This window comes from Apteryx mantelli, chromosome 12 (genome assembly GCF_036417845.1).
Source record: "Apteryx mantelli isolate bAptMan1 chromosome 12, bAptMan1.hap1, whole genome shotgun sequence".
NCBI lineage: Eukaryota > Metazoa > Chordata > Aves > Apterygiformes > Apterygidae > Apteryx > Apteryx mantelli.
In genome coordinates, this window is record NC_089989.1 from 7238356 (window position 1) to 7265553 (window position 27198).

The following is a 27198-nucleotide window of genomic DNA, read 5'->3' on the forward strand; positions in this document are numbered from 1 at the left end:
CTCACTTTACATTCACCCATGACCAACTACTAGCTTTGTAAGAAGATATATTTACCATGGCACGTGGCAAACAATGGATGTAAACTAAAACAGCTACTTGTAGAAGAGTGAATTTGAGAATAACCATGATTCGAAGGTACCTTAATATGTTTTTCAGAATTGTGCACAAATCTTTTGAAGCCCAGTTTTTATATAATATTTTTTTTGCCCAAATGTCCATACACGCATGTATATGATGTATACTGTTTACTAAAATGACTGGCATGCAGTTTAGTTCATGCACAGGATTTTTTTGTCCCTGCAAGATTATTAAGAAGCTAGACATGTAATTTTAAGGACTACTTTTGTAAATTTGTCTCTGTTCTCAGTAAATTAATTTTTGTATAAAGGAGTACTTGGATTCGTCTTCAATCTGAATTTTATTAGCAGTACACAGCACAAACAGTGCAATCTGACTATAAAATTGTTTCTGAAAACTAACCAAACAATTTAGTCCTGCTACATGCTCCATCTCTCTGCTGGCCAAATTAAGGCAGGTGTTTAGCTGAGACAGTGTTTTTGGAATTAATGAGGTTGTTGGCATCAGCCTTGAGAGAGTTGTCTCCTGTAGCTCCTTGCTTGTTTAAATAAGACACCTATCCCATCCATAGAAGCTTATACAAATATTTGTTATTTTGTTTCTAAATAATTGGGAGGAATTTTTAATGGTGAGCTTTTACTTGATTACATCCACTACATTTAGAGATATTTATTTTTGGTATTTTGAGATATTACTTTTAATCCAGTTAATTTATACTACATGTAAATACTTTAGTGATATTCTATGCTATATTGGGTGAGAAATGAAATGTTTTGTTCAGGATGTAACCACAGATATGAACAACAAAATATTTATCCATGATTTTCTTTTCATGGTGTTTCAAAATTAATTTATTAGCATAACCCTGTTTAATATAACTTCACAAAATTATTTCTGTAATTATGTGCTTAGTTGTCTGACACAACTAGACATGCATATATATTTACCTGTGGTTGATAATAGGAAAATGAGGTGAACAGAAAGAAGAGATGGAGGATTCAGCTATTAAAACATTAGATTGGTTTGGCCTGTTTGCCTCAATCCCTTTAAAATCTAGACAGCTATAGAAAGCAGTTTATGGGATGATTATCTGCATAGTCTATATGGCATTCCACATACAGTCTCAGGTTAAAGAAAAGATAGTTACTGGCTCCTCCCAGATTACCATCATGAATCCAATTAACTTCAGGAAATACTGTGGCAACATCCTTCAGCTTCTCTTCTGTAAATGTGAATTTTCCTTGAACGTACTTCTTGTGGTTGATACTGCAATAATGAAGGGGTCAGCAATCACTCATTCTTTTTGCTGGGCAACAGCTAAGGGGTTAAATTGAAATTATTGAAAATCTCTATTAAAATGCATGTAAATTTACTCACTATGGTTTTGACTATTTGATATTTTAAAATAATTCCTCTGAATTGCAGAAGTTCCATTTTAAAACTTTTCCACTTCTGAATGCTATTAAAATTCATTACTGACAATATCTCACTCTTCTGCATGTAGTCAGTCTCACAAATCAGATAGACTATCTTAGTAAACATGATATCCATGATCAAGAATATCTGAGTCATCAGTTTTGTTTGTAGAACAGTTAATATATTCATTTTTACACCATCATCTCCTTTATAATTCTCAATAGTAATTACTGGTTGCCAGCCTGTTCAAGGTAGTTTAAAATAACTTCTGTTAACTCTTGTGCTAACACTACCACAGAAAGCTGATGTGACTTAAACAGTATGAATCAAGACAACTGGTAGACCTGTCCATCAGTTTAGGTTGCAATTTCTTACTATTTATGTCAAAAATCTATTAATAGCAAATACTGCATCACGAGGCCAACACCTACATAATCTTCTAATGAATTATATTCTTTTGTCTCTTTGGAATGTGTAAGCAGCTACAGTCCTACGTAAATATCACGCTTAATGATAAAATGACATTCACCTTTTACTAAAACAGATGGTGAATATTTTTTCCTGAAGAGGAAAAAACACGTATAGAAATAACAAATTAGTTCTGGTTGTGTTCCCAGTGAAATCACTGGAGTTTTACAACAGCTGTAGGATTGCCCCTCTGTGTAAATTACATATAACTAAACTATCTGTATTTAAATTATAACCTTATCCTCCCTCTGTTCTAAATCTGTGTTATTTTCTTTTTCCAATTGTTTGGTGTTAGCTCATAGGTAGTAAACATTTCAAGTTTCAAATGAGCCTAGAGAATTGAGCTGTGTGCCTATTGAAATATGTTTGCTCAATGCTAAATACTGCCTTAGAGTCTTTTGCTAATTGTACCTTAAATATTTGTGAAATACCTTATATCAGTGAGTCTTTTTCCTGTAATATACATTAAAACACTGTTCTGTTTCATTATTCATATTAATCAAGTTTAAGGAAAAATAGTTAGCTACCATTTTTAGAAAACTTTAGAAATAAGTGTTTTTTTTATTTTTGGCAATGTTAAAATTAGATAGTCTATTGTAGTTTGAAATATGATTTCACCTACCAGTGCTTCCTGTAGAAGTGACAAACTACCTCTTAGCATATTTTTTTGTCAAAAACTTTCATTATCTGCCTATCTTAAGAGATTTAAAACCTGAATTTAGAGAGCAAGTTATAATTTAATAACCATTTTTGCATATTGTATATTTTTATATTTTAATAACCTTTTTAAAATAACCATGGCCTTTTACCATTTCATTAAATACAAACAATCCTCCTTACGCTACCATATTTTTGCTTAGTTTTAGTTATCTAACTAAACAAATTTAAATTTAACAGCAACAATTTAAAAGAATTAAACAAAACATCTTAATTACTGCAGTTGCCAGAAGTTTGCCTTTTGGCAATGAAACATTGTCCCATATGATTTTCTGTTTAGATAAATATCCTGTTGACTTCTGTGGGACTACCCACAAAAGCAAAGTTTCTCATAAAGATAAGTACCTGCAGAATCAGGCCATGGACTAAATTTTAATGTACTGATACTTGGAGCTAGCTGAGTGGTTGGTTCTAAGCTAACTTGGCCCCTACCTACATCTGCAGTCAACTATGTTCCTTTAAAAATTTGGCCACTGGGCAGTTACTTATATGTGAATGCAACAGGGAAGAGAACAAATGACTTTAAAAAGCAAGAAAATAGTAAAACAAACCCCATATTTTACGTGACAGGTGTAAAGCAGTCATTAGCATTTGCCTATATTGTATGAATATACATGAGCTTTAATATAGCTTTTCTTATACATTGATATTTTAAAATGGACTGCTTATCAAAGTTTTTTCATATTAATACATGAAATTAATCTTTTCAAATGTGTAATCTGTCTCGTATTCTAAATTACCCAAATGCACACAGATCTGGAGAAATGGGACCTCACTATGAGTAAGCAGTTCCTCAGAAATGCGGTGAGAAGCTTTCCGAGGGGATTCCTGCTCGTGCTGGCAGCTGAACTGGCACAACTGGAATCATCCCAGTCTAGAACACAAGCTCTACTGTCTGTTTTGAAAATGTGTTCTGAAGTAAAAGATAATAGTTACATATATTAAATAACCATATTAATTGCTACAGTCACGTGGGACCAACATCTTGTTATTGCATCACTTTTTGGCTGTATAATTCTTTTTCTGGCTGCTAAAATCTATGATTTTATTCCTTGCTCTCATTTCATTCTGGAGCAAAGATCCTGCCCAGTGACTGGAAGCCAGGAAGACTTTCCAGATCCTGAGATACTGAAAAGGCATCTTCCTTTTTGCAAGGCAGGGTGATGCCTAAGCCAGTTCTGGGGTGTGGAGTAGTTTCTCCTGTGGCCCTTCCTTCTACCAGACTGTAGAGGAAAGGCACTACCAGCACCTAATCCTACCCCACTGCTAGTCCGCTCGGTCCATGCTGCAGCCTGACCATGTGAACCAGTAGCAGAGTCCTCCTCTATGCTCCTTCTGGGTAAACCTGCACCGCAGTTAGTTGCAGAACCTGTTTCACTGTGGACCACTGATACCCCAGTTGGCCTACTTGCTACATGGCATTTTACTACTCGACCTGTATCTCTGCAAAGAGAAGCGCTTTTATTCCAGAGGAAATCATGACATGGACAAGAGGCTACTTTGCTCCTGAAAAGCAAGTGGATGCACAAACTGAATCTGACCCATGACAGCACAGTGTGACTACTGCAAAAAAGCCACCTCTCTGCATGGATGAAGCAGTGAGTAGGATCTGACAACTACTCATCTGTTATCAAACGCAACATGTGAATCAGTGGTGCAACTAATGGGCAACAAAACTAGCATATCCTTTCTGCCAGGAATTGGTTTGCTCAAACGGGAAAAAAAGCCTCAAAAATACATACAGAGGGACAATAAAATGAATCCAAAAAACACACTGTGTGTGTGTGCGGGGAAATAAACGTCTTGAAATATCCCCTTTGTGCTTGATACCACGATTTCAAGAGACCCTTTTTTCCTTGGGCAATGTGATACTGCTATTTACTTCAATCAGCCAATAACACAGATGCTATTTTTACTGTGTTAGTTACACTACCTGTGTTGTTTATGCAGGCTTACTGACATTGCTTCCTGTGAAAAAAATACAGAGATGGAACATCACCTAAGACACTGTTCCATTTTTTTTTTAATGGTGAAACCAAGATTAAAAGACCAGCTTCTTTGCTGTCATGGCAATAGAAATGCATGTCACACAGATAACATAGTGGATCTGATGAAGGTGATATGACTGCCGCAAGGTATGTGACTCAGTCCCCTCGGAGAGCTAATACAGAACATGACCTAGAATAATATTCCAGGATTCTTGATTTTTTGGTAGCATCTGAGAGTATCAAGTGTTACTGTGATGAACAAAATGCAGAGGAGGATCTTTTAATAACTAAAAATATATGGTACATGGAAGAAATAGGAGAGAGTTGTTTCTTTTACTCAAGCACTAGTTTTAATTTTAATACTATTTTGATCTGTATAGAAATGTAATACTCCTCTCCAATAAAATCAATGCTGAAAGTACTTCCTGTCCCAAATTAGAGTATCTTACTTCTGGGTGAGGGAGTGCAATATTAGTGCTTGGTCACAATCTTTTTTTTTTTTTTTTTTTTTCAGAAGTAAATACAAGGAAACATTGCTTATGTTGTGGAATTCAAAATACCTGTCAGGCAGGAAATTTAAAGAACTGAAAGGCACGCAGACAAAATATTTAAGTCAGTTTGAACTGTACTGGTTGTATAGAAAAGGAAGTGTGGATTTGGTGTATCTTCTGAAATAAATTTGAGGAGAGCCTAATTAATTAAAAAGCAAATAAATACATTGCTTGCCTCTGCCATTTAGAACAATCTTGCTTGTATTTTATAATACTACAGGTACATTATCTTCTGCATTAATCTGCATCTCTTCCCTTTTTGGTTAAGAGATCTTGTCAACCTGAATTCTGGTTAATAAAAAACAAAAAAAGGGAAAATAGTTTTGGATAACAGAAACACTCTGACATTTTGTCTCATTTTTTTATACCACTTTTATATGGGCAGTTCAAATAAATAGGCATACAGAATATCTGTTAAATAAATAAACAAAATGACAAAACATGTTTGATTTACTCACTTTCAGTTATCCTAGTTTTATCAGTAAGTTATAACAACAGCAGGCAATACTGTTGCAGGAGTCAACATTTTTGAATGAAGACTTTCTAGAATACAGTATTCATTCTTACAATGTGTCCTCTAATGTACATCTGGAGAAATTTGCATTTCCCACTACTTCCCACTATTTTAGATGTAGAAGAGACTGGAATTTTAAGTTATCCAAACCAAATTTATATTCTTTATTCAGTATTCCAAGAAGTGCATCATACTTCATACTCTTAAACTTTGTTAAAAAAAAATTTGATAGTTTGTAAAGTCAAATACTGCTATGTTAGAAATGCCAGATTTATAACTTGACTTGAAGCTTTAATTCTGGCACATTGTAGGGAAATATCCTGGACAGAGACTTTTCAGGGTATAGCTGTTTTGCCCATGCGTGTGCGTGTGCGTGTGTGTGTGTGTTGCTGCCTATTTGTTAAGCAATTGACTTTAAAAGTGCAGAGCTGGGTGGTCAAATAGCTGAGCAGAAAACATTCCAGATACTCTTTAATCTTCATTAAGATTAATCTTAATTAGTATTCTTAATAATATACCTATTTACATTAGAAATGCATTTCTTGGCATCACTGAAGTTTCAAAAGGCCCCTTGCTTTCACCAACAATAACACTGGCTGCTATTCTCATTGCTTTGAGGCCACTCTATACTGATACAGCAGTGTTAAAGGGTCATTTATGTGTATGTGTGTTCTGTTCCTACCATAAAGCATCTTGGAAAGGACAGAGCTAAGGGTTTTTGATGTAAAGGGGAATGAAGTCCACTCGCACTCTTGGAAGAATAATCTCAATTTATTCAAGTATGTGGTCAGATAATGTAATATCTGAATACATGAAATTCTATTTGAATCTATTTAAAAATTATTTTAAAAAACAAGCAGAATTATAGATAAAAAGTGGATATTGAACAACAAGCAGTTAAAACCTCTTTTTAACACAGTTTAGGATTGTTATACCACCTCATCCCCATAAACATTATTTAAGCAAATCTCCTGTCCTTTAAAACACTGTTTATGCTGCTGAATCCTAATATTATTTTCACAGAATTTGGGAGCTGATTTTTTTCTATGTAGAAAAGTTTTACTAGTTATGGATATAGTGTAGACATTTTGGTTTGGTATGAAAATGCTTTTTTTTATATATATATAATTGCAACTATTTTTCTGTTAAGGTAAGATAAACCAAATATTGGGTAAGAATTTCCACACAAGATCCATATAAATGGTTTATTTAAACATCACTGTGACTGATTAATATGTTCACCCTTACTGCTTTCGTTTAGCTTTTTTTTTGTCAGATATAAGCTCTTCAGGGCAGGGCTTACCTTGTGTTAGAAATCATATTAAAACATGAGAAGAACTGTTCTCTGTTTAGACAAGGTCTTGTGTTCAGATTTCTCATTACAGGAGGATCTTCATATATGTGCTTTCAAACTTGTCAACATACTAAAAACAAGGAGTGAAGGAAGAAGAACAGAGAAGGCATATAACTTGGCCATGGTCTGCTTGGAAATCATAAACTAAAACTATAAATGGTCTGATCTAGAAACAGTGCTGCCTTAATGATATTGTTAGTGTCATCAAAACTGCCCTTTGCAGGATTTCAGTTCAAGATTTCTCGTCATATGTTTACCTTGAAGAATTTGAGAAAATCAAGGTGACCTTACCTTAAATACTTTGAGTGACTCCTGTTCATATAAAGCACAAATTATAAAGTCCATGCTCAGCTAAGCTCTAGAGCTAGAAATAGACAATCTGCTAAACTTCTATTGTGCTGGACAGACTGCCAACCTGTTTTATGATGACTGTACAGCAAAAAAAAAATACAGTCCATGTCTGACTGCCCAAAGAGCTTTGGACAGTTCTACAGTCAGTGACAGGCACTCACCTTATTTTGCATTTTTGAACTTCTGCTGTAGATTTACAGTAAACATATTACTGTTTCAACAGGTACTGCAATGGCTGCAGGAGTTTTGCTGCAAAATGAACAACCATATTCTTCATTGCTAGAAGGCAGTGTATATGTTGCAAATATGAATTCAGGTATCATTTTCTCTAATATGATATTCATAGAAAGTGCTTAGAAAAATTGTGAAAAAAATTTTCTATAGATAATTAAAAATAGATATATTATTCCCAAATTATAAGCACAAAATGTCTATAACATAAAAATGAATTGCATTACTTATTCATCACCACAATGTGTTATCACATTGAGCTTTTCTGTAGCTTTCATATTCTCAGATATAACCTCTTAAGCAAAAGAACTATGCCATTTTCACGTTCAGAAACTGCCTAGCTCTCTGAAGCTACAAACAAACCTTCAACAACAACAACAACAAAAATCAAAGAAAATATTTAAACTCTTATGGGACATAATTATGACTTACTATTTTGGGTGAGTACTTGCAAATCCTGCTAGATTCAATGGGAAAATAATGGTGTGCAGCATTTTATCTTGCTCATTTCTGTCTCCACCAGCATTTGGTATATACTGAAGAAAATTCTGGGAAGAGAAAGAGAAAGAAATAAATCTAAGAAAGCAATATAATTAATTAAAAACATTTTTCATGGTCACAGGATATAGGAAGCTCTTGAAACAGCCTTTTTCATCTTCCTTTCTCTTCCACCCAACCCCTAAAATAAAAGCCCATTTAAATATTCCCTCAGCTCTTGATATCATCATTAGTGTAGAATTAGAATAGTCAGAATTTTGAGACAACAGCTAACAGAATCTGCTTTAATATTTCCTTGATGTTTCAGGCCTAGTATCTACAGAAGACCTTACTATGTCTTCTTAATAGCAGGGATGCAGTATTCAAAATTCAGTCACTTAATTCCTGTTCAGTACCTAGAATAAACAGTAGATTTTTGCCTGATGATTTTTTTATCAGAAGAGAGCTTTCTATTACAATGCAAATTCCTCTTAAGAGGACTGCTTTCGTAGTCCAAAAAGAAATGTCAAACGCAGACTCAGAATAGTATAAATGTTTAAGAAAATGCAACAGGATTAATTTGCTTATTGAACAAAGTTATAGTTTTTTTCTTTTCCCCCATCTCAGAATCTTTAACACACAGTCTAATGTACAAACAAGGGATGTTTTAACATAGATGTTCTAGATGTTCATAGGTGTTTCTAGATGTTTAATTTTTTTAACATTGCTATAGTCTGTTCTCCATATAATTGCCAGCATGAGAATTTTGTGCTTTTGAGAACATTGCAATCTTTCCGGACAGCTCATTCTCCTTCTTAGCACACTGGAAGCAAAGTGGGAGGAAAATTGCCACCTAATATCTACCTTCAAAAGCTTAAAGCACTCAACTGATACATCTTCTCCTCCCCATAATCTGCTTTATCTCAGTCTGTAGGGCTAATGGCTTTGGCTAATAAAAAAGCTGCACCCTGAAAAAAATAAGCCTTTTGTTTTGAATAACAAATTGTGTTTTGTTAGAAGATATGAATGGTCCAGAGTGAACAGTCTACAATTCATCATGTACTGAACCATTTCAGTAGGAACACACTAATCCCAATCATTACAGAGCTAATGATGCATTTTGGAACAACTAAGTGGAGGGAGAGAGGTGGTTGTGGAATGTTAAACCAAAAGGTGGGGGAGTATAATGTTCCCACTTACGGATTTCTCAGAAAGCAGTGTCCAACTACATTTTGATTGTTCTTTTGAATATAGTATTTTGTGTCTTAGCAAATTCTGAATGTGTGTTATTTACATACTCACATTGTTTATAGAAAATGTTTTGGTTGTTCCCAGTCCATTTTCAAAATTATCTACTTGAAATGCAACTATTTTCATCAGCAGTGGAACAGTTTGTCCCAAACAGAATCAATTCATATAGCATTTAGCTGCCACCAGGATAGCTGGCATCAGTGGTTCATTGTGTGTTTCTATGGAGACAGCGCAGCCTATCCTGAAGAGCTGCCAGATCATACGGAAGGATGCACAGCTCTGTGCAACTTCAGCACTGAGCAACTTGGATTTTGTATCAGAGCATCTTCGGCAGCCCTGCTGAACTGTAGCTGCCGTTGGGGAGTCATGCAGGGCTCACCCCGGAGGCGGTCAGCAGCCAGTATTTTTAGCAACTTTTTCCAGGGTCGGAGGCATTCCTCCTCTGATCCCCTTCTTCGCGTAATCCAGAGGCGCCGGAGCTCAGCTGTAGAGGTACTGTCATCATCAACTCACCGGGTTATGGTGGCCATATCATCTCTGAGCCCTGAGGAGCTGAATGCAACTTTTCCTGAAAAAAAAAGTAAAGTACTTTTCATTAAGACTGTAGGCAGTTCTGTTTTTCCTGTGTGTGTTAAATTCTTATACTTTTGTTCTGTCAATTCTATTTTACATATATGCATAAAATATGGATTTTTAAAATGCTTTTTGCTGTATTTTATATTAAATTGTGTTCACTGATTTTTTTATTCAGGGTTTAATATATGCTTTTCACACTAACAGCTCAGTTATAGAGAACAGATAAAATAAAAGCCAGTGGTGTATGTATGAAGGTGTGCTAAGTATTTTTGTTTTCAGATAGATGATCATGACATTTGTTTTATTGCAAAGGATATCACACACCTGTACATTCATCAGAAGAAAGCAAAGTTACTGTGAGAAAAAACAACTTCTGCAGTAATTCAAACAAATATTTTTTTCCCTAAGAGTCCTTACTTTAAGTCTGTATTGAAAAATGAATCTTAAATATATATTCCATATATATTTATGCTGTTTGTAACTTCTTCAATGTAGGATTAAACTGGTAACTTTTAAGGTGGAGATGAATTTGTAAGCTTCCATACTAAATCTGTTTTTGCCTGTGTTCTAGGAAGTTCAAGGCGGCCAACAGCAAAATACACTAAAGTAGGTGAGCGCCTTCGCCATGTCATTCCTGGTCATATGCAGTGTTCAATGGCATGCGGCGGGCGTGCTTGCAAGTATGAAAATCCAGCTCGATGGAGTGACCAAGAGCAAGCCATCAAAGGGCTCTACTCTTCTTGGTAATATGCAGCATTTACTTTCACTACATGTAACTGCATCCATTATATTTATTAAAAGAGAGAATTCAATTAAAATAAGCTTCTACTTACTGCTTTTTAACTCAAATATTGCTAAGTTAAGTATAAAACAGAATGACAGGTTGATTCAGAATTACCACTTAGCAGTAAACTATAATGGCCATTGTACATAGTCCTGTAAAGTCAACAAAAGACTTCTATTTACTTCAATGAGTTTGGTTCAGATCCAAAAGAAGAAATACCTATAATGAATTAAAAAAAAAAAATCTGATTTATAGATAATTCTTCCTAAGACTTAAAATACAAATGAATTAAAATGTGTTCATAACAGAACTCAAAAGTGAAAACATTACTGAAGGTGAAATAATATAACATATGTATTCAATGAAAGCATATTCATAATTAGTAGTATTCATATGAAATGCATCTTTAAATTATTACTGATTTCTTGGTAACAGTGGGCTATTCAGAAGCATACAAATCTTAAAGGGCCAAACATAGATCAGAGTCCAGATTTCAGAGGAGTCTTCTAATATGTTAATCAGCTTGGCATTTGAACCAGTATTTCCAGTAATGGTCTTTTGATATGTAATATCTGTATCAGCTGAACAGGATTTATCACTAACACTATATATGATAGTAGAATTTTTTGAAAATAAAGTTTCTACTTAATCAGCAAGGTGTTTCTGTCTTTCTTGAAAATGAAATGGTGTTCTTATTTTGGTAGACTCATACCCAAGAAATATGATAATGACATTATTATCTACCTTTTTAATTTCTCAGGATAACAGAAAACATACTGGCTACAGCTCGACCCTCAACAGAATTAATCGAAAAGTACAACATTATTGAACAATTTGAAAGGTAAAAAATTTAGTCTTTATTTATTGTAGGTATTACTCATGTAATTCCTGATCCATTTTCTCTTTCAACATAGATTTGGATTGTTGATAAAGATCCTTTCATTTTAACAATAGACAGGTAAAATTTTATTCTCCTCTAAGAATAAATGTGTGTTTCAGAAAATAAGGAAAAATGAGATTTTGTCTGCATTTAATACTTTGACTCATCTGTTCCTTGCTTAAGATGCGGTATAAAAACCATAATTAACCTTCAGCGTCCTGGGGAGCATGCAAGCTGTGGGAATCCACTGGAACAAGAAAGTGGTTTCACCTACCTTCCTGAAGCTTTCATGGAGGCTGGAAGTAAGTTAGCTCCTGCTGCTGTTCCTCATTAATTATTGATTTTGGCACTTGGAGATATTTTGACTTGAATTCTTGTGTGTTAAAAGAAGCTATACAAGAAATGTTGCACAAAAAAGGTTATAAAAATGAAACTTGGCAAATATAATCAAGAGTGAATAACACATTATCCAAGATCGTGTTTTTTCAGGGTTAATATTCAGGTGTTTGGAATAAAGAAAGGATGACAGCTGGTTAAAGCTTTTTTTCATCTTAGTTCCTAAATATGTAAAACATTAATTGTATTTCAAATTCTGGTACAATGCATATTTTCTTATCTAGACTATAAAATGGTCATTCCTTTGATTTTAGAATATTTGTATTGACAACGTTTTTGTATTTTCATATTACAGTGAGATGAGAAGAATTGCCTCTCTATAAGAAACAGCTTTTAACTGAAGAAGTGCTTTTATTTCTTAAAAAAAAGTAAAAATTATGCTCTACCTACATATAGCTCAGTGATTTTAGTATGAATCACTCAGTTTTGTTATACCATTTACATTCCAGCTGAACTTTAGTTTGACAAGTCTTTACTAGTTTCATGTTTTTATCAAATGTTCATAGCAAGAGTACTTTGAAATGTGAAAATAATCTCTTTCAAACGTTATGTAGTCAGATTATTCTAAGATCCTTTATGCTGTTTTAGTACTACCATTGGTCATCTCTCCTCTGCATACAGTATTGAAAATTTCATATTCTATACAACTGAAAATAATTCTCTCTTTTTATTTTAGTTTATTTTTATAATTTTGGATGGAAGGATTACGGAGTGGCATCTCTCACTACTATACTCGATATGGTAAAAGTCATGGCTTTTGCCTTACAGGAAGGGAGGGTAGCTGTTCATTGTCATGCAGGACTTGGTCGGACAGGTATGTGTCCTCTACTCCAAAAATCAACAGAACTGTATTTTTAAAGATGCAAAAGCGTCTCTGGTAGTATATTATTATTCATTTGTTTAAATTCTGTATCATTGCAAGATGTGCACCTATAAAGTGGTTAAAAAGCTAAACAAATTTATATGTGAAAATAATCTGTCACAGGCAGGAAGAGATCAGTTTTAGTAGATAAAAACCAACAGCCCATAAGGTTAGAAAATCTTTGAATCTATATAATAATTCTCTGTTTTATTCAAATGGGACAGCTTCCTTTTAATGGGAAAAACTCACTTAGTACACTTTCATTTTTGAACATATTTATTACATGTTTACCCTTACAAACCTACCACCGATTGTTAGATCAAGTAGATTTTTATGGAGCAGCTGAAATTTAATATACTTCTGGCCCTTTCAAGACTCGTTGCCCGAGTCTTTCCTGTAGAAGCCAGCATTGCTCCTGATTTCGTGTTGGTGTTCAAAAATGCTGCAAATGCTACAGATACTGTGGTAAGAAATTAGCTCTCGTTAAAAGTGTAGTGAGAATGGCTTTACTATCTTGCAGTCCAACAAATGCAACTGTACTTACTTAACAACAGCATCACATAACAAAGGGCGTAAAACTTATATCTTTGCCTATATTCACTTTTATCCTGTACATCTTTACTGAATATTCATTTTAATCTGATAGTTCTTCAGCTAATATTTGTCTTTATATTTTCCAGGTGTTCTAATAGCTTGCTATTTAGTTTTTGCAACAAGAATGACTGCTGATCAAGCAATTCTTTTTGTTAGAGCAAAAAGGCCTAATTCTATTCAGACTAGAGGGCAGTTGTTATGCATCAGAGAATTCACTCAGTTTTTAATTCCTCTGAGAAATGTATTTGCTTGCTGTGAGCCCAAGGCACACACAGTGACACTATCTCAGTACCTGACCCGTCAGAGACATCTGCTCCATGGTTATGAGAGCAGGCATCTCAAACACGTGCCAAAACTTATTCATCTAGTTTGCAAACTGTTGCTAGACTTGGCTGAAAACAGACAAGTGGTAGAGGCAGAATTGTTAGATATACCAGATCTCTCAGCTGAAATTGAAGAGACTGTTTCTCAGTTGGTCTCTACACAGCTAGATAAAGAGCTAGGAAGACAGGACAGTGATACATCTGACTTGTTCTCCCAAACCCACTCAGCTACTTTTGAGACCCAGGATGCTCTTTTCTCCCTGGCACATGCATATGATCCTCTGTGGAAAAGAAGGAATGCTGAATGCCTTCAGCCACTCGCTCATGTGAAAAGGCGTCTAAGCTACAGTGAGTCAGATTTAAGGACAACTGCGTTTCTCTTAGAACAAGGAGAAACTGCATGGACAGTACCTACTCAGATATTACTGCACCACAAACTTCAGCAGAACAGCAGCGAGGAGTGTTCTGCTGCAGGTGGACAAAAGCCTCAGCTGGATTTAAACAAAGAAGTCTTAGTGCGTAATACATGTACATTCTGGAGTCAACGTAAATTTAATTTGGATGGACGAAAAGATGGAACCTCACTTTATCACAGAAGGAAATCTACCAAAGAAGTACAACGCAGCAGAACCTTTTCTTCAGGTCTGGCATCTATCCACAATTCCAGGGAACCTGGAACACCAAGGCATAATTTTGCCAAAGAGACTGGTCATAGAACAGAATGTGAGACTGATATGTATAAGAAAAGAGTCTATGCCTCTCAGGACTCTGATTCTTCTTCTTCTAAAACAAACTTTTCTATGGGATATGAAAGCCAGACTAGCAAAGATCTGTCAGAGGCAATTCCACACATTGTTTTGCAATCAGAATTAAGTTTGGAAGCCCGAAGAGTTTTGGCAGCTAAAGCACTTGCAAATATAAATGAATTTCTGGGAGAGGATGAAGTGAAGCAGAAGGTAGAAATGTGGCAGGTAATTTTTAACTTGATTTAATGTTAAGTGTTCTGCATATTTCACCTAGGTTAATCCCTGGAATGGCAAAAATGCCACCAGTAGGTAGTGAAAGGAATCTTGGAGACCTTTGAAATGACACACAGGGACATGGATTTATGTTCTGATTAAGTAAATGATTGTATTTTTCAGTTATGGGCTGGTTCCGTCAAAAGTAAGCAAAATGAACACACACATTTTGGTCCCTAACAGGAGGTCAGAACATTGTTCCTGGTCATGTTCATTCACTTTACTAACTAAAGAAAATTGATGCTATTATCTGTGGTTTTAACTTGGCTGTTGCTAACATAAAAGTACTATAGATTTTTAAGTTAGAACTATGTTGTTTTACAGCTTTTAAAAGCTTTTAAGTTTTTAATTAGCTGCTTTCTCATAGCTAATCAGAGGATTCTGTGTGTAGAAGTAAAAGAATTTAGTAGAAACATAACCGCTTATCCTCAAAACCAAATCCTCCTAGAAACATTTGCTTTGAAGTAGGAATCCAAAGCTGTTTTATGTATTCTAGTAGATAATTAGGAGGGTTTGAGCTGTATTATTTATGTCATCCTTCTGTTTTAAAGAATCACTTGTATTACTGCTGATTAATGTTGATGCTTTGGAAAAAAATAGAAATATATATATTTTTTATAACTGCTAAGTTTTCTTTTTATGTTGGAGCATAAGCAGCCAAGTGCTGCTACAATCAAAGAGAATGTTAGCAAAAGTAAATAGATGATGCATTTATTTTATTTATTTATTTTTAGAAAGAACTGAATTCTCGAGATGGAGCTTGGGATAAAATCTGTACTGAGAGAGACCCTTTTATCCTCTGCAGCTTGATGTGGTCCTGGATAGAGCAACTGAAAGAACCTGTTGTATCCAAAGATGATATTGACATGTTGGCAAAAAATTGCACAGAATCACAAGAAGCACTTAACTTACTGAAAAAGGTAAGTATTATATATGTCAAATCATTATTTTACTGCCAAATATATTTTGTTAAAGTATGTTAAACTATTTACTTATGGCCTTTAGGCAAGGAAATTGCATTTTAAAAGGCAGTTTCAATCTTTAAAAATCAAAATGATGATTATTTTGGTAAGAGTTGTAATCAATGCCAAGATGATGAATATTATAAGAAAAATCTCAGATACTCTCTTTGAACTCTATTCAGTGGAAGCTCAACTTCAGCATCTTTACCTGCAAATTCTGCAGTTTGAGATTCAGAGTCAAAGGCAAGAAATTTTCTTCATTGAACTCTATGTATGGTTTTTGTTAATGTCAAATCTGGCAGCTGTGCTTAATAGTTGTCATATTTGCTGTGCACACATCTTAATCCATCAGCTTTGGCAGAGGTGGGACAAGGAATAGGAAGAATTTGCCAGTTCAAGGAATCAGAAGCCAGGCCAAATTCCATTACATAAGTCAGAACTCTGGCCATGTGTTTTCAGAAATCTCTATGGAAAACAGGTCCTTCTGATCCAAAACCATTAAACTGTGTTTTCTCCAAAGGGCTAGATGCAGGATTAAAAAAAAAAAAAAAAAAAAAGTCTTTTCTATATCTTTTAATTACACAAGTTCACTTCCTAATTCTTTGGGCATTCTTTGCTTCTGAAGTATGGAGAAAATAGGGCCCCTTTTAACAGCCTCCTGAAGTCCCAATAATACAGCTTCTAATCAACAGGTGGTCAGAACTTTCTGTGCACTCACCATTTTCATGACATTCAGAATTCCCAATTTCATCTCAAAATGGCATGTTGCTTCCTGAAGACACAACATTCTTCCACCCTTTCATGGTTTTATCTTTACATTTTTGTCAAGTACTTGACAACTGTTATAAATGTATGGGAAAGGAATTAATTTTTTTTATTATTTTAAAATAATTACTGATTTTATCTCACATTATCTTATCCTATATTCTTTAGCTTATCTTCCCAGAAGTCCCTGAACTAGTAATTTGTTCTTTTAACTAATTTAACTTTACTGTTAAGTGACCTGCCAGTGAGGAGACCTGTCTCCCATGGAAAAGGGATGGGGACTAGCAACCAGAAAAATACTGTCGTCCATTTATGTATCCTTTCTAGCACTGCCCAGGTGTCTTTGTGCAAGCTTCCTTTAATGGTGAAGGAGACCTGCTAGGAGAGAAGGAGATGCTGATCATCCTACCTTAGCTGGGGATAAAAGCCTTTAACATGCATAGTGTTCTGGGCTGATGAAGTCTAATCTCACCTTTACGGTGCAACTTCACATGAGTGCTACTGTGTCATTGGGAAGCCTTGAAAGTCGAGCCTCCAGGTGAATGCCCGGCCTCCTAGAAATTTCCAGAGCAGTTTGTGGGGTGCTCTACAAGAGAAGACTTTCTCCCATCATGACTGAAAAAATTATGTAGAGGCTCTTAAGGCTTCTGAAAATTCCCTCCCCAACTCCTACACCTGAAGGTTTCAATACAAGAAGGCACAGTCTGATATTTAAACAGCTATTAACAAAAATTGCAAGTTAAATGTTTGATTGAAAAGATTTCTTCTAATGAGCTGCTGTTCCATTTACCCACCAGGAACAGTGTCAAACTATCCTTTGTATTTTACATTGTGTGGTGAACTTGCAAATGCTACCAGCTGATGTGGAGGAGGCCTTACTTGCTCGTGCTATTAAAGCTTTCACTAAGGCAAGTAACCACTTGTCTATGATTTTGTATTTATTTGTTATAAATTGTGAAGGGTAGAGCAATATTCTGTGTTAAAAATTACAGCAGTGCCTTCACAGTTAATGTGCTGATGCTTATTTACTTTGGAGTTTATATTTTACAGTAATCAGCCTACATAAAAGATTGGAAATATTCCCAACAAAATTCAGTTCTGTCACTAGAGCCTCGGACAATACATCTTAATCCTTTAGTATCATTTGTCTATATCTAGATTACTTCCAATTCATGGACTATTTCAAATTGGGGAAAAGATCATATTTAAATGGGGAGAATAATTAGCCATTGGAGAAGCTTACCAAAGGCTTTGGTAGATTTTCTACTATTTGGAGTCTTTCCATCAAATTAAATCATTTTCTGAAATTATGCTGTAATTTAGTTATTTTTGGGACCTGTAATACAGAATATGTATAAATAACCAGTACCTCTGCTTTTGGAGTCGTTTAGTAAAGATGACAGGTTAAGTTCTGAGCAGCTCAGCTCAGAGCTGCTTTCTTCTCAGATACAGCAGGGGAAATTATTTGGAAAACAAAATAAAGTTCATCATATTGCTTCATAAACTCTTGTAAATCTACAGATTTGCAACCTGTTAAAACAATCACAACATTTCTCCTTTTACTAGTTTATTTTACTGTCTAGTTAGCATAAAGTTGAAAATAAACATTAAGTACTCCATAATAAAATGCATACTTTCTTTGGTACATTTGAAAACTAAAAATTAAAATTTTTTAAAATGTTCATCATCTACTTTGTATTTTGCTATATGACATCTATTTAATAACTGAACTTTAATTTTTTCCTTTTATTAGACAAGCTTTGATTCTGAAAATGGACCATATGTTTACAATACCCTGAAAAAAGTATTTAAACAAACACTGGAAGAAAAAAGAAAAAAGCTCAAAGAAGGAACAGAAAATCCTTCTTGATTTCTACACAGCTATACTGAAGAATTAGATGGGTCTACCAAATTATATTCATTCTCCAGCTACTGTATTTTGTGCTATTTGGCATGCTTTACCTAACTTTATCTAATAATAGTTATTAACAAACATTTTATTTTTTTAAAGGGAGTCTTAGTGACAATTGTTTTATCTACACAGTTCTAAAGAACAGCTCCTGTGTGACTGTACTGTAGCATTTGGTTTCAACTACTATGCTTTTATATTGTGAGCTGTTCTCTTCTTTTTAAATGTATTTATTGATTTAGAAACCTCTGTTATTGGCATGCTACGTTATTTTCAAGTTACATGATTGCCATACATTCAGTGCCATGGTACACAATGGATTGAGTTTGTATTTATGTATTAACATTAAGTATGTTTACATTAAAGTTATTTGATTTTACTTTGCAGAAAATAAATATTGACTGTAAACTCCTTTTCCTTTTAGAAATTTTAAAATAAAACTAAGTGTAATAATGAAAGAATTGCGAGATTTACTATTAACAGCAGATAATAATTATTTCCCATAGATATTTTAACCATGGTCACTGATGTGTTTCTAAAAGATGCTGCAGTAGAGAAATAAACAAAATAAATTAAATTAGCAAAGTCTTAATTTAGAAATTTTGGCAAAAAATGCTTTTAACATGTTGTTTTTAATGAAAAAATGGTTGTGTCATCTTAAATGCTTTGAATAAGAGAAAAATTTTACCTTATTAGCTAAAGTCTTATAGATCTTATTTTAAGTGAAAAAATATTTAATTATCAAACCTTAACAAGGGTATTATTCTTTCCTCAATTACATTGAGCAAAAACTTATTTATACAAGTGTAATAGAATAATACTCAAAAATAATTAATGAAAATCTTATTATCTGCAATAGACTTTTCAGAGATATTTTCATCTAATGAGACAAACAGCTGGGATATCATCATAACTGCAATTTTTGATTATGGGCTTCAGATGCAGACTAGTATGCCAGTTTTCAGGATAAACCATTTATCCAGTTTGATATATTTAAGTAGTTAAACAAAAATCTGTCCCTTCCCAAATTTTTTTGTTCTGCAGTATAAATGACTAATATTCAGAATTAAAAATAGACCAGTTTAATATGTATATAACTTAGACATGCTTCAACTGTTAGATGATTATATATCAAATTAAGAGCCAAACAAGTACTTCAGTAGAATCAGCCTAAAATAAGCACACTTGAAGGTAAATTATTGCATATGCATTGCACGTGAAAGCAGTCTTGTAAAGAGTGAAGGCAACATAACATGCAGTATAACTTTAGCCAGCATACCTTAGCAGAGACTTGGGAATTAAGATACATTTGCAGGTGTCTTAGTTTCATAAGGAATTATTTCAGTCTACTACAGTTAACTCAGAATAGCATGTGCTAGCTAAGAGTTTAGAAACCAGTTCAGAATCATTTAAATTGCATTAATTAACAAGGGCTTTGACATACCATTAAACCTAGCTAGAATAATCTTTCTGTAGTTAATGCCAGGTGTTGGTATTTGAAAAATTACCCACAGGCTGTCCACGTAGAGGTAGGTTGTAGAACTGGCATACTGTAGAACTTTTTTATTTAGTAATTTTTTTTTTTAATCCACTGACCAATGTGGCTGCAATTACCTCCAAACTAGCCACCACTTCTGACTGAACACATAATGAGAAACAAACAAAAACAGCCCATCTAAATGAATAATCAAACCCACAAACGAGCAGCAGGCTATTAATTCATTTCCCACCTGGGGGGTATAAATGCTTAATCAGCAAATTTTTACCACATCACTTCCTTGTGCACTAAACCTGAATCACAACTTTGTGCAACAGCCTTGCAGCTGTAGGGTTATCTGTGGGCAGATATCTCACTACGCTCATCAGGAGTAGTGCCTGGTCATGCTAAGACTACCTAATCTCGCTGCAGCAAACTGGCCATGATTTAGTGACATGATGGGACAGGAGGACCCAAGCTAGTATTTACTGAGTTCTCTGGTCCTCTAGAAGATCCCTCTCCCATTAGAGGGTCACATCAGTATCAGCCGTAGCTATGAAGCCTCCCACCACAGCTGCTGCAATAAAACATATAACCTTTACTGAGCCTTACTACAAAGTCTCATAGGAAGCATGGAATCTGAAAACCCAAACCAAGCCATACAAGAGAAATTCCTCTGCTGCTGCAGCATTGCCCTCCATAGCACTAGGACTCTTCCCCCTTGATCTTCTCCTGCCTCGAGTCCACCAGACAGGTCACACCTAACTTGTAGTAAGTTATGGTGACTATCAAAATGTCACTAGAAGAACCCTGAGTAGAAAAACATGCAAATAATGCCCTTTGTGGGCCTCCTACTCCCCTGTTCATCAGCAGTCATGAAGATTGCCTTTGGCACTAGATTCACAGTTTCCAACTTTTGCTAGACACTGGGCAAGATACTTAGCTGCTAAAAGCTGTGTGTAATATTATATTGTTATCCCTCTTCCCCAGTTTAGACAGTAGCAATACTGGCTTCCTCTGATCCCAAGCAATGGCAAATGCCTCCTGCTTCTGCAATATCTGCTGTCATGCTCTGCCACCCCATATGCTAATGCAGCAGGCAAATCTACTAGGCACCTATATCTGGTATGTTGTATTTTATTGAAGCTGCATGAGATTCACGTGCTGCAGCAACAGTCCAAAGAGCAAACTCTTACCTTCAGCAACTTGGGACAGAGAAGCTGGATTTTGTCCCCCAACCAGGCCTACATGGGTTCTGGGGTGGGTTTTCATGTAATTCCAAGGGTACTTGAGAGAATTTTCGTTCGGGCAGGGGGATAAGGGAAAAGGAAGGAGATTTTTTAGATCCATCCAGCTACTGTCAGTGCCTGAGAGACTGTCCCTTAAGTACGGCCAAGGAAAGACAAGTGCATGCAGCTTCAGTGAGCCCTATGCTGTTCCACCTTTCAATCCAGGGCTATCTGTAGGGAAATTCCCTACAGATAGCTACCTCTCTACCCTACAGAAAGGTACCTACAGATACCTTTACCTCTTCCCCTTCTCTGATCTCAAGCCTCCTGGCTCTCCAAGTACCAAGAATGCCTTGTGAGGCATGGCTCAAAGCGATGCTGCACAGGTCCTGCACAGATTGAAGTAAGGGAGGAGAGGTGAGGGATATAGGAATTTGAATCCGTAAGAGGAGACTGAGAGAACCTGAATAAGCTTCCACAGCAACCTCTCCTGGCTGTGTTGTGATTGCAAGTACAAACTCTGCTGTCTCCACAGACCAATGGACAAGATGAAGAGGACAGCCTTGAAGATGCCAGCTTTCTAATACATGGTCATGGCAAGGTGCTAGTGGCAGATACAGGGAGGCCAATCAAATTGGTGCATGGAAGTGCCAAGCACAGGGACATGGCAAAAAATGAAGCCTGGGGATAAGGAAGATATATAACTGGACAAGATCATGCTAATTATTATGGTATGTGGTGCACAAAGGGGATTCCAATCGACTCAGGGCGCTGGGAGCATTGACTGAAAAGGGTGAATTGATCTGAACATGAAATATGTCGTTAGAATAGGTCAAATGGTTTTGGCCCCTGAAAGCATGTTGCAAAGAAAGATGTAATTGGTCTGAGTGGTTATGGTAGACTACAGCAGGAGTTACATTGATTTTAGTGCCTGAGTGTTTGAAAATCCCACTGCTACCATAAATTCAATCAAAATTAAGGACTTGCCCGGTTATGCGCACTCATCCTGATCTCCTGGCAATAAGTTTGCTGACTCTTAGGACTGCTTTCTCCACAGGCTTTGTTCAAGTCCTGGTCTGCTGGGGAGTTTTTGCTCTGTTCTCCAGCCCTCCAGAGGGGAAATGGAAATACCCTGAAAAACAGCAAGGCAGCTGTCAATGAGGAATGGAGCGACTCCTGCAAGCAAGCAATCCCTGGAAAGTCATCATGAGGTCCTGAACAGACACTGGCATTCTTTTAACTACACATTGGCAACCTGGAACACACAAAAGTTTTATTTTTAACCATGGATTTTCCATATGGAGACAGCACTCGTTACTTTGGATAAGATGTGAATTTCAAGAAGAATTTTTGCTTACACGTGTTCAGATGCAACAGTTTGCTCCTGTGAAAAATACAGAGGGACTTTTCCTTCATTTTGACTCTTGAATGCTAGTTAAGGACCTACTTTCAAACAAATTTCTCTTGCCACTTCTTTTACTTGGTTCCACTTGTTTCTCATGAACAGAGTGCTGCTCTAAGGCACTTGAATTTTTCTCTCTTCCACCCACACTGAGTAGTGCAGGAGTGAAGAACTGAGATTTTCCTGCAACTCTTGGATCAAAATCTATTTATTTCCAGCCTGGGTCTGTCAATATGTCATTTGTGCACAGTTGCCTCTTGTGATAAAGAATAATCTGGTTTAATTCTCCTGCATTATTCTAGATATATTTGAGGTGTAAGTAATTCACACAAATCTAGTTACTTTATAAACCCCCTTCAAGAAGGCCAATTCTCTGATGACCAATGGCTTTATGGTGCAATTTTTTTCATTCTTGTACTTTAGGGTTGCTGGCTGATCAGTAAAAGCCCATCTAGAAAGAATGAAGTAAGATTTATTGCTGTTCCAACTTCTCCCTCTCCTGCAATGCTACACAGTCAGAGCAAAATGAAAACAATAGACAATGAAAAAGAGCAGCTCCCAACGGAATATGATGCACAGCACAGTCTTACTAAGGACATAACTCCTAGTAGAGGTTAAAATGAGTAATTCACTTTGTTCCAGCGACACGCTGTAAGAGACTGAGTGGCACTCCCTGGCCTACACTGTGTTTCTATTTTTCACAGGTGAAAGTGCAGTCAATTTATTTTGGAGTTATGTCATATGGTGGAGTAGCAGATTAGTAAAAAACAAAAAAAATTGATAGGATGTGTTTTCAAGAAAATAAACTAGCAAGAGATGTTTCCCATGTTTGCCAAATGAAAAGTTGCTCCCCAGACAGGAGGCTGGAGAGTTGATGTCCTGCAGGACAGATTTCAAGATGTTTGTTTCCAGTTTGATGAATATTCCCTTTAAGCAAATGTGGAATTTAAGAAAGCAAACTAAGATCCCTACTTCAGGCTTCATATTCTTCAGTGAATACCTGTAAAGGGTCATTCTCTCAGTCAAAATGAGATATTAAAATATCAAAGTATCAGAAAAAGAACCTAACATTTTAAAGGAGGACACTGGGTATGGGAAGCTGACAGAGTAGGTAGGAGATAGGTCCCAACAGTAGGGAATGGGCTAAGAGGGAATTTTGTGAAACAGATATTTCATTACCCATGAACCAGTAAAACAAAAATAAGCCTGAGCCCTTCTCAGTTGCTACATCTACCAGTGATGAAATTCACCCCGACAGTAGTTTTGCATCTAAGAAAGTAGAAGGAAAGATGCAATATTACAGATGTCTTTTTCTGTGCAGCTGTGACTTAGAAATGTGAGAAAATATATCGCCACAAACCTCTGTGGAGCTGCCTCACTGCCAGATAGGACACCCTGCGCTGGAAATATGAAACCATGGAAGCAGCAGCAAATGCTACCTGTTAAAAACCTGCAGTGAATCTAAGATAGTCTGTGATGGCAGGTGGGAAAGTGCTGAACACTGTAATGTGTCAGCACTTCATGCTATCAAAATGCAGAACTAGGGAGCCACTAACATCCCAGGTCCAGCTAAATTACAGCAGAGTATTACTGAGAACAGGAATGAATGTCCATAGCCCTTTCACAAATACCACAAGTTCAGTTTGTGGAACTTCCCTGTTGTCACCTTGGCCAAGTTCCCACCCACTCCTGTTTTTCCTAGATCTTCACTACAAGATCACAGAAGATCCTCTAAACTACCACAGCAGAATTAGTGGGAGCTTCAGATTAAAGAGTTGTTCTTCATGACAGTGCTGAAAGGTCCCCAGTCGGTTGCTGAATCTTGTCACCTGGGCACAGCCAGCACTGTCACTCCTCTGAGGTCCCCAAGAGAAAAGCTATGCACCTGCACACATACAAATGTGTTTCATGTGCTCTCCTGCAAAGCACATAGGAAAACAGATCAACTCCTGGGTTTAACTCCTGCCTCTGCCTTCATGTGAAGGAGGAACTTTCCCTTCACCAGAATTTCATCACCAGGCTCACCCCTGGTGACAGCAGGGAAGGAGAACAGACAAGATTCACATACAAGAGAGCTCTCTTCCCTATGACCTCTTCTGCCCTCCAAGGTTGGGATGCTGCAGTCCTACTGATGCTTCAGTCTCATTAGCAACTGCATAAAAGCTTTTGCTTCAGCTCATACAGCTGTCACTGGCAGAGCATCTACAGTTGTGGGATTTTCAGACAGAGCTATGGCCTGTTTGGACCACTGACCCTTCTGGCAGGAAGAGACCAACCCTCTTCCCATTGTCTTCTAGAAGAAAATAAACTGGGACTGAGCTATTGCAAATACTGCTAGGAATAGATCTCTTCACGGGAGACAACAAAACCACCTGCTTGTTTCTTTTCTCTTACCTTAGCAAGCTTACAGCTTCTATGCTCCCTCTGCTGGTTAGGCACACATGCCACCTGCAGTACACTGCTAAACTACAGTCTGCAGTTTCCAATGCAGCCTAAGGCTCTGGACTAATCCTTTTAAGCGTCTACACCTATTTAGCTGTTTTACGACTACATTTTTATTAGCAATTTCAAGTTGAATCAAATTATCTGTATACACAAAAAACTTGAGAAATGCGATACCTGTATCTGATTTGCAGGAGGATCCATTCAGCTTCAGAAAGTCAGGTTTAGAAAACGCAGGTGGACAAGGTTCACTTGCCCTTTAGTCTGGCTCAAAATGGCACTCAGTCTTAAAAAGGGGGAGAAAAAAGAGAGAGAGACAGACAGAGACAGAGGGAAGAACACCACTGGAGTAATCTCGAATATCCTGACTTGATCTACGGTAGTGGGCACTGCACTGATATGAGCAGATTTCTCAGCAAAATAATCATTAGGCCACTTTCCTCCCCGCTCCAATAAAATCAGCATTGTTTCGTAAGAAGATATTTGAAAATTTACCAGGAGAACAGAAATCTTGCATATCTCCATATCCTCAGATTATCTAAATCAAATAAAACCACTCCTTTGACTGCAGGCCACCATATCAATTTATTTGACATACCCTGCACACCACAAAACCAAATAAAATAGAGTACTACCCAAAAGGTCTTAAAGCATCTAGTATGTATCTCAATAAACATTTTGTCACAGCATGTAAAGCTAAGATTTTTTAACAGGGCTTTATTTACTTATTTGCCACAAAAATTACCTTTTATACTTTTAGACACCCATTAAGGAGGATTATGACCTATGTTACTCAAGAGCTGTTTTGTACAGTTGTACTGAAATGTTAACATCATGTCTGAGATTTGACTCACACTGGAGGTTGCTACCATTTGTCATACAAGGCAGCACCAGCCAGGCCTTCCCCTTGCCGTACTGACACCAAGGGCATGTGTTCAGCGTCGTGCTTTGGCCAGTATTTACATAATGAAGGACTTCATACAAATGCTGCGATGATCAAGAGTTAGCTCCATAAATGGGCAGAACATGTATCTGTGCCTGCCTGATTTACCAAGTGATTTGACCCTTGTACCCTCATAAGAGTTAGCCAATGTCAGATAATTAAAAAGTTGGATACTTGACTTCAGTAAGATTAAACAAAAATTGGTGGATATCCTTATAATACAATTTATACTACCAGTTTAACTGATAATTGTAATCATATTTGCATGCAGGTAGCAACTGGCTTCCAATGACTGAAATGGTAAAGACAAGGAAAAAAAACACATTTTGAAACAGATTAATTGCTCCCTTTCAAGAAAGATAATGTATTAAATAAGAAACAGCAAATATATCACTTTTAATTTCTATGAGCAATATTATCTGCACTTAGGAACTGAACGATATTCATTATCAATGCATCTTTTCACTGACTTCAGACAGCTTTTGATCAAAGTACTTGGATTACAATATATGTCCAAATATCTCAAATGTTACAACAGTTAAAGTAATAAGAAAAAAACGCTTGCTGGCAGCTTATCACATTTACTCTGAAGATGAATAAACTGAGTCCAGTCGGTATGAAATGCAAGCACAATGACCACAGAAAGTCAATGGCCAAAATGTGAATGGAACCAAAGTGTCCTGTCCCATGGCCTGAGTAGCCAGAATACCTCCCTGAATGCTGGCTGCATTGCAGCCCAGCTACTCATCAAGAGAAGTGTCTCTTCTACGGAGAGGAAACAAACACACTCTGAATCAAGATACTAATTCAGAGCACAGAAAATTCAAAGGAAATGTTCCACACAATCAAACAAAACAAAAAAAGCATTCAGTGCTGGCAGTAACGCTGGCTGACTGCAATAAATGTTGAAAATAACACTGCACTTCCCACATAAGGTTTCCACGCACTCCTATTGATACTTCCCTTCATATGCCTATTTTTACACCTGCACATCCCACCTCAGTTACAGAGCACACCTCCTCAGCACATCCTATGCTAGTCTGCATACTACAAGTCACAGGACACAAAGATTATGAAAAAAGGAGAAAGACTAAAGGTGACAACAGCAACAGGCTGCTGTTGGAACAAGAGGGATTATAAATTATTTTCCAAATGTACCAGTGACTAGAAATCTCTGACTACGCTACAATCAGATGAAAGATTCAAGCAGACATTCTGTCTTTGTTTCCTAGCGTTGC

General features: G+C 36.3%; 1 protein-coding gene and 1 long non-coding RNA gene across 5 annotated transcripts in view; one reads left to right on the forward strand and one right to left on the reverse strand.

The window, feature by feature from the left end:
• LOC106488737 (uncharacterized) overlaps positions 1-18191 on the reverse strand; it is a 22153-nt gene extending 3962 nt beyond the window's left edge. Inside the window, exons 1-6 of one of the 2 annotated variants that reach the window (XR_001293277.2) lie at positions 17928-18191; positions 11912-12028; positions 9911-9965; positions 8102-8217; positions 7600-7687; positions 7037-7157 (exon numbers count right to left, since the gene is read on the reverse strand). This is a non-coding gene — a long non-coding RNA (uncharacterized lncRNA). Of the gene's footprint in view, positions 1-6882; positions 7158-7599; positions 7688-8101; positions 8218-9910; positions 9966-11911; positions 12029-17927 lie in introns of those variants that run through there. The other variant, XR_001293276.1, reaches the window with a different exon arrangement.
• Positions 1-19012, forward strand: part of PTPDC1 (protein tyrosine phosphatase domain containing 1) — a 25032-nt gene extending 6020 nt beyond the window's left edge. The window contains exons 1-9 of one of the 3 annotated variants that reach the window (XM_013947722.2): positions 9459-9977; positions 10545-10716; positions 11518-11598; positions 11821-11939; positions 12710-12847; positions 13576-14783; positions 15566-15751; positions 17356-17466; positions 18312-19012. In XM_013947722.2, the coding sequence (XP_013803176.2) occupies positions 9764-9977; positions 10545-10716; positions 11518-11598; positions 11821-11939; positions 12710-12847; positions 13576-14783; positions 15566-15751; positions 17356-17466; positions 18312-18428 (2346 nt within the window). In that variant the 5' untranslated portion in view covers positions 9459-9763 and the 3' untranslated portion in view covers positions 18429-19012. Of the gene's footprint in view, positions 1-9458; positions 9978-10544; positions 10717-11517; positions 11599-11820; positions 11940-12709; positions 12848-13575; positions 14784-15565; positions 15752-17355; positions 17467-18311 lie in introns of those variants that run through there. The other 2 variants (XM_067303809.1, XM_067303810.1) reach the window with 2 other exon arrangements.
• Positions 19013-27198: the final 8186 nt, after the last annotated feature.